Genomic DNA, 7,920 nt, shown 5'->3' with positions numbered 1-7,920 from the left:
GATGTGATTATCATCTGCCTGCTTGATTATGATTTTTGAGGGTATAACGAAAGTATTTATTAGCAAAATGTTTAATGAAGATATACTACGTATATTAGACTTAGACATTTTTTATCCGTTACAGTAGATTTGAAAACGTCACCCTCCATAAAATTGTAATTCATTATGAACTTTATTCTCAGAATAATAGCTAATGAAACGACAAAGTAGGTTATTTCAAAATATATTTGAAGTTCCAGATTTAAAAAAGAAGGCTTTAATTAAATATAATCTACATAATAAAAAATATACCATCATACATTTATGTTAAATATACAAAATTAAACAATTGGAATCATATGACTAATAACAATAAATTATATATACAGAATATTGAAATTATAGATTGATCCAAATAATATTTTCTTGTTCTGACACCGGAATCCAGTTAAATATGTCATAACTTTAAGTTGCAAAACACAAGCGAGACGTGGAGTTTAATCAAAAAGATAATTCCCCCTCTTCTTCATGTGGAAGTTGCTATATACAATTGTGCACAGGATAGATATATCTCTACCGATGAGATCTAACTAATTATTAATAATAAAGTAAATGTCAAAATCATAAAATTACACAATAAATATACTAATCAAAAAATGTTAGAAATAAATCCACCTTAAAGATTTAGAGCAAAACCTAATTATGTTGTAATGTCCGGCGATATTACTCCTTATTAAGAGCATCAAAAAAAAAAAATTCCCCATTATTTATGCTTATATAACAAAATACTCTTGTCATGAATGATTTACGCAATTGCTAATTATAATGAAACACCCAATGTAACTACCCCCGTTGTTGTGACCATTTAAGTAGTTGTTTTTGCCTTTTATATGTTTTCTGAACACCATTTCTTGGAGCCTATCAACCATAGCTAAGCCTTAAGTGATAAAACAAGTAATATTTATTGACTATGTAATATTGGATAACCTAATGATCATGCCCAAGTCTTTAAGTGAAGAAACTAGTCTCAGACAAACTAGTTGCGAACCATCCAAAGCTACTACCCCCGTTGTTGTGACCATTTAAGCAGTTGTTTTTACTATTTAATGAGTTGTGTATCATAATTCTTGATATGTTTAGCTAAAATAGAATCATATTCTAGGGTTAGATTTAAAAAAAAAAATCGAATACTTACTGTTAGATAGTACAAAATTCAGAGTTCCATTTCGAAATTAGTAAATATTTTATACTTTTTACTGATAACTTGATCGTCATTTGGTGTGGATGACTCAAAACATTTTTATATGTATTTCTATAAATGGCATCAGTACCAACATCCTCCTTTAATTTAATGATGGTTTCTCGGGAAGGGATAGGTTTACCCGTGTATTTCTCCATAAATTTTTTGAACATAGATGATTAGCAATGGATAAGGTTATATTACATGCAATAAGCATCTTTGTGAGATCAGAGTTAAAGTCTGACTTGATGTATTCATCATTAACTTGATTTTTTAGATGACTATCCATGCTCTTGATATGAAATGAAGATAATGAGTGGTGTGTAATTCTAGATAGGAGACTAAAGGCACATTTATTTCGACAAATCCGACAAACCATCTGTTTCTCATCGGGTAGGTAATTCACAAAATTGCTGGGCCTCCAATTTCAGAAATCCAGACAGAAGGCAAAGTAATTTTAGGCATTTTATTCAGTTCTCTATCGACTATCACCATCTAATATTATATTAATATTGAATAATAAAGGCGGGAATGATAACGTTCTTGATTGATAGAAGAAGATGTATATTATTTAATCAATGATGCCATAAGTATTTCTTCTCTTCTCCTCGCACGCTTTTGTATTCTTTTTGAGCCTTCGTTTATAAATTTCTAGTGTTATATGGAACGACCGGTTTCTTTTCCCTGCACATGTCTTTTTTTTCTTTTCTTTTTTTTTGACATGCAGTCAGGGATTTTTTTTTACAAATTAATGAAATGTCCGATTTTATGAAGGACAATGGAGAATGGACAATTAAAATTTGACTTAAATAGAATTTTGACGAAAGAAAGATATATTTACTTAAAAAAACGAGTAAAAAATATTTTCCTAAAAATCAATAACACTATTTTCGTAAATTAATTTGTTTTAAAATATTAGCCACACCGCCTTTAGGAAAGGCGGGTTTACAGAAGTGTTTACGCACAATTTAGCACGCATTTATTCTTTCCTTTTATTATTATAATTATTCTTATGTAGTAACTTTTTTATTTTCGAAAATAATTTATTGAATGAAGTGCAACAATAATAATAAAAAGGGAGAAATTATGCGTGCTTGATGAATGCGTAAGGACTTCAGTGAAACCACCTATACTCATTGAGACAATTGCCTAGTTTACTAATATTAGTTTGTACACAATACGAATGACAGTGGCACCGTCTTGCGGCAAAATGTAACAACTCCTAGAATGATAATATTATTTAATAAAACCGTGCAATTAATTTTAAAACAAGTTAGAGACTGTCAAATTTTTCATGCCCTATTGTCCTAAATTTTAGAAATCAAAATAGGATAACCCTAGTCTATTAATATATAAAAACCTGTAAGCGAATACTCAAGCACACTAGCTTGAAATGGGGTTGAAGAACTGAGAAATTACAACAACAACAAAAAATAATAATAATAACACGTATATATAATTCTGCGGACGCCCCTGAAGTGTATAGATTTACAAGGAGGCTATGTTGAAAAATAAAAAGTCAGAAAAAATGTCTTGTGTAAGGTTGTAAACTTACTAAACCCCCCTGACTTTTTTTTTTTGTAGGTAGGAGTTTAGTCCTTATTTTACATAATCTCATTTCAGCATTATTTCCCAATTTTAATTAAATGTTCAAAAAAAGGGGAATTAATCGTCAATATTGAATAATTATTTATCAATGAAAAGTAGTGGGGGTATTATTAAGAAACGTACTATTATTTTTTTTACAAAATTAAATTTATAATCTCTGACCACATCGCTTGTATTAGTTTGTTTATTAAATCACTTCCAAGATACTTCAAAACAATGTATCTGTTAAATTATTTAACTTTTGATGTTAGATAACCTATAATTTGGATCAATGTATTTAATATGGAGTGTAAATAGATAAACTCTTATTGTCTAACTCTACACACATAATTAACCCTGCCACTTATGGAAAGCATATAATGATAATTATTACAATGAATACATTCGATAAATGCTCAGTGTTCCCTGATTTATGAATATAGACCGTTTTCACGTGACGTTAGAATTGTTGATGTCGGCCATTTTGCAGGCCTAAATAAATGAAAATAATGTCGAAATGTACCAACAAATAAAAGGACTTAAACCCTTATGTCTATCAAAAAAAGTATCACTCTAATGCCTAATTTTATTATATATCACGTACCATGTACTAATATATATTAAAAATATGTTATTAGATCGGTTCATAATCTTCTTTCTATGTTGTAGATAAAAATGAACTATTACTATGAAAAGAATAAGATATTTTTTTTCTAATTATCCCATTGTTCTCTAATAGCCCCAAGATGGCGTCTCCTTTAATTATGATGCAATTTATAACGTCAATGAAAATGTTTTATTCCTTAGACAATCAGTCCTTCAATAGGAAAGACAGAAACAGATCATCATATATGAAACAAAATATATTTATGTCTATATTTAAAGCGCAATACCTAAAGAGAAATGCCTTAAATTTTTTTGAAATATATCTGTTTCATTTTATATAGTATGCACACATACGGATATTAAAATTATAAAAAGTGTGCGTGTTGCTTCATGTACATCTCTTCTAGCTTCCCTATTAATGAGTAATGACGTCAGTGGCCTGTTTTTTTGTCAATATGTTTTTGTTGTTATGTTATTTACTGCCCCATGTTTATTTACGGGTAATATTTACGGATAAAATATTAATAACATAATATTGGACTTTTGGTGGATTACTGTTACATTTCTCATAATTACTCACTCATATCAATATGTTTCGCCACGTTTCGAGATCCATTCGAAGCGTTCGACGCTTGTCCTCATTAGCTGAGTATCCTATTGGATCTGTACATCATGGATGGAAAGTGGTTGATTCGAAGCATGTTGAAGAGCTGGATCTGTTAGCAGTGAGAATGGAGCATGAAACCATCGGGTCGGAACTCCTGCATCTAGGTAACAACTTTTATTAATTAATCCGACAATGAATGAAATATATTTATTTTAAATTATTTATTATAGACAATGATGGAGACACGAATAAGGCTTTTAGTGTTGCCTTTAGAACGGTTCCTTCGGACTCAACCGGCGTTGCTCATATATTGGAACACATAACCCTCTGTGGCTCTTCTCAATATCCAGTCCGTGATCCGTTTTTCAAAATGTTGAATCGCTCCCTTAGTACCTTTATGAATGCCATGACAGGGCTTGACTACACTTTTTATCCCTTTTCAACACAAAATCACACGGACTATTCTAATTTACGCTCCGTATACATGTCCTCTGTCTTTCATCCTTTACTAAGACAACAAGACTTTCGTCAAGAGGGTTGGAGACTTGAAAATACGGATCCCGCAGACTCTAACTCACCCCTTATCATTAAAGGCGTGGTATTTAATGAAATGAAAGGTGTATATGCGGATTCTCAGCAAGGGTTTATGAGGTTTCTTCTTAGTGCAATTCTACCGGATCATACCTATGGCCACTGCTCTGGAGGTATGCCTGAAGACATACCGAATTTAACTTACGAAGGTCTCAAGGACTTTCAACGTACTCACTATAGTCCAGCAAATGCTAAATTTTATTCCTATGGGGATCTGAATTTAAATGAACATTTGAAATATTTGACAGACTATCTTAGGGACATTCCACGTGGATCCTCTGTTGCACATGTTCCTCCTCAAAAAAGATGGGACACACCCAGGAAAGAAACTATTTATTGTGCAGTTGATCCTTCAAATCCCGGATCGACGAGCACAGTGGCCTATTTGACTTGTGATGCAAAAGATACTTATGAAGCTTTCGCTTTAAACATTCTTAGTGAACTTCTCACTGATGGACCCAATGCTCCATTCTATAAAAGTCTTCTGGAGACGAATTTGGGTAATGGATTCGCTCCATGTACAGGATACATGTCTGAAACAAAGGACAACGTTTTTTCTATTGGTATTCAAGGAATGGAGCCCGAAAATGAGGATAAATTCGTTCAAGCAGTTGAGGATACTTTCAATCAAGTTGCTCAGGAAGGATTCGACCCCTTAAGGGTTGAGGCCATATTACATAGAATTGAATTGTCGATGAAAAAAAAGTCTGCCAATTTTGGGATTAATTTAATTATGAGTCTTACATCCTTTTGGAATCAGACTCATGATCCTATGGATGCCCTGAGCCTAAACAATAAAATTGAGAAACTTCGTTCAAATTTAAATAAGAATCCCAAATATTTTCAAGACTTGTTGAAGAAATATTATATTGATAACTCACATAAATTGACAATGACCATGCATCAAAAGGAATCATTTGTTGAGGAAAATGATCGAAAGTTTGAAGAGATCCGTAATTCTTTAGTGAAAGATCTTAGTGATGAGGAAAAAAGTATTATCTTTAAGGATGGCAAAGAGCTGATTCAGTCCCAAAACACAGTAGAGGATCTGTCCTCCCTTCCTACTTTAAAAGTTAAAGAAATCAATGATACATCACCTAGCCATGAATGTGAAGAGGTTATGAAGAATATATTTGTTTGCAAGCAACCTACAAACGGAATCGCACATTTTAGATCACTTATCAGCACAAAGGATCTACCTCCAGAGCTGAGAGTTTACTTGCCTCTCTTCTTGTCCATTGCTACTAAACTAGGTGCTGGGCAGTTTGACTACAGGGAGTTGGACACAGAAATAGATTTATGCACTGGTGGACTGGGGATTAGTTATCATTTGTCTGAATCATCATCTGATTTAAATTCATTCACTGAGGGAATATTTCTAAGTTCTCAGTGCTTGGAAAGGAATACAGATCGTATGTTCAATCTCTGGTCCTTGGTTCTTAACCAAATTAAGTATGATCCGGATCGTGTGAAGACCTTGATTCAAATTTTATCTACTGGAGCTATAAATCAAGTTGTTCATTCGGGTCATTCGTTTGCTATGGGGCATAGTGCTCGACAATTGTCACCTGCTGCTTCTCTAAGAGAATCTTTTGGAGGTTTGGAGCACATAAAATATTTGAATAGACTCTCTCAAAACCCAGAAGTGGATGTGCTTATTGAAAAATTTCAAGAAATAGCGAATATTCTCTTTCACAAAAAATATATGAAAACATGTTTGCACTCTACTCCGGTACATAGTGATTCATTATTGTCCTCATACAATAATTTCATGGATAGTCTCCATGGAGATGATATAAGTTCATATCCCTCAAAGAATTTTGATCAAACTGTCATCGAATCTCATCCACCGACATATGTGGCAACCCCTTATCCAGTCAATTATGCCGGTAAGTCCATAATGACCCATGTCTCTATGACTCATCCAGATTATGCTCCTTTATCCGTGATGGCAAGACTTGCAACATTCAAATATCTACACACGGAAATCAGAGAGAAAGGTGGTGCATATGGCGGAGGAGCCCGAATGAGTGGTGATGGACTCTTTACATTCTATTCATACAGAGACCCAAACTCGGATAAGACCCTTGAGACATTTAACAAAACAGGGGAGTATATCCTCTCCTCCGGCATAGATACTGAATGTGTGAACGAATCCATATTAGGCATTTTTCAGAAGGTTGATGCTCCAACTACTCCTGGGGCTAGAGGATTGAGAAAGTTTTTGTCTGGAATCACAAATGAAGAATTTGACAATTTTAGACAATCATTAAAAGCTGTTAAGGTGGAAGATATAAAACGGGTTACGGATAAATATTTAATGGATTCTAGTCTACCCAGTGGTGTCACAATTATTGGCCCTGAGTCCGGTTCTAAAGATAGGAAAGATTGGAATATTGAATCCCTCTCATAGAGATATGTGGTTTGTGTCGATAAAACATCATTTTCTATTGGTTAATTTGTATGATTTATGAAGCTGTAACGATTTATTTATTTTATACAGTAAAAGCTGTCTGTTCCATCGTGAGTCTTTTTGTGATTTACTTTTTTTTTTTTTGTGATTCATATATTACATGATAAGAATGATCCCATAGGGTTCTTTTTCCATAGCTATAATATCAGTAATAGCAGAGGCTGTGATCCCCTCCACAATGAATATTTTAAAGGTGCTAAACTTGTCTTGAAAGTCTGACATTTATTTTCAAAAATAAATAAATTATACAAGATCCGAAATTTTCAATTACGTTCCTGGAGTATTGGAAACCCCAGTTAATAAAAAGTGTGCATATCCTAATCTACATAACTTTTTTGATTCTCCTTCGAAGGAAATCCCCAATTTGTTTCTAGGCGGTGTTAGATCGGTCTAAAAGAAGGACTAAAAAGGCCGTAGTTCCATCAGTCCGGCCCTAATAAAATTTATCAGTCCTAGGACCGGTCCTTATCTGTCTTTTATGGTAACTACAACAGCTGAAATGACGTAGTTACTACTAACTTTGTCATTTAGTTGCTGAAGTACCATCATTATTGATAAACATTTTAACATTTGACATGATAATTTTATCATTTCCAACTGATTATTCTCCCAAAATGGTGAAAAAATAAACTCCCCAAGAATTTCGTTCCATTTTATAAGCTGAAACCTTCACTGTAAGCAGAGGTATGTATGATATGTGTCGTACATTGGAAAACATACTCGTATTTCCGAAGAAGCACATGACATTTCAAGCTCTTAAGTGTATATATATTTTTAAAATTAAATGAAACGTTCAACACAAATTAATATTATGTCGATTTCACAATTTTAGAGGTA

At 33.0% G+C, this 7,920-nt stretch overlaps 1 protein-coding gene and 1 long non-coding RNA gene across 2 annotated transcripts; one reads left to right on the top strand and one right to left on the bottom strand.

The window, feature by feature from the left end:
* Positions 1-809: 809 nt before the first annotated feature.
* LOC139907657 (uncharacterized) lies at positions 810-1,600 on the bottom strand. Its single transcript, XR_011784382.1, has 3 exons — positions 1,175-1,600; positions 980-1,119; positions 810-916 (listed from the first exon to the last, which is right to left on the bottom strand). It is a non-coding gene; the product is annotated as an uncharacterized lncRNA (long non-coding RNA).
* Positions 1,601-3,738: 2,138 nt separating this feature from the next.
* Positions 3,739-7,137, top strand: LOC121132346 (presequence protease, mitochondrial). The gene is made up of 2 exons (XM_040727738.2): positions 3,739-4,183; positions 4,250-7,137. The coding sequence occupies exons 1-2, from the start codon at positions 4,003-4,005 to the stop codon at positions 7,021-7,023; spliced, it is 2,955 nt and encodes a 984-aa protein (XP_040583672.1). The 5' UTR covers positions 3,739-4,002; the 3' UTR covers positions 7,024-7,137.
* The last annotated feature ends 783 nt before the right edge of the window (positions 7,138-7,920 follow it).

This window comes from Lepeophtheirus salmonis, chromosome 2, assembly GCF_016086655.4.
Source record: "Lepeophtheirus salmonis chromosome 2, UVic_Lsal_1.4, whole genome shotgun sequence".
NCBI lineage: Eukaryota > Metazoa > Arthropoda > Copepoda > Siphonostomatoida > Caligidae > Lepeophtheirus > Lepeophtheirus salmonis.
Note: the sequence above shows the minus strand (reverse complement) of the source record. Positions and strands in the feature narration are given on the sequence as shown.

Coding starts and splice junctions, on each gene's coding strand:
- LOC121132346 (XM_040727738.2), top strand. CDS start 4,003: ATGTTTCGCCACGTTTCGAGATCCATTCGAAGCGTTCGACGCTTGTCC. Junction 4,184..4,249: donor GTCGGAACTCCTGCATCTAG/GTAACAACTTTT, acceptor TATTTATTATAG/ACAATGATGGAGACACGAAT.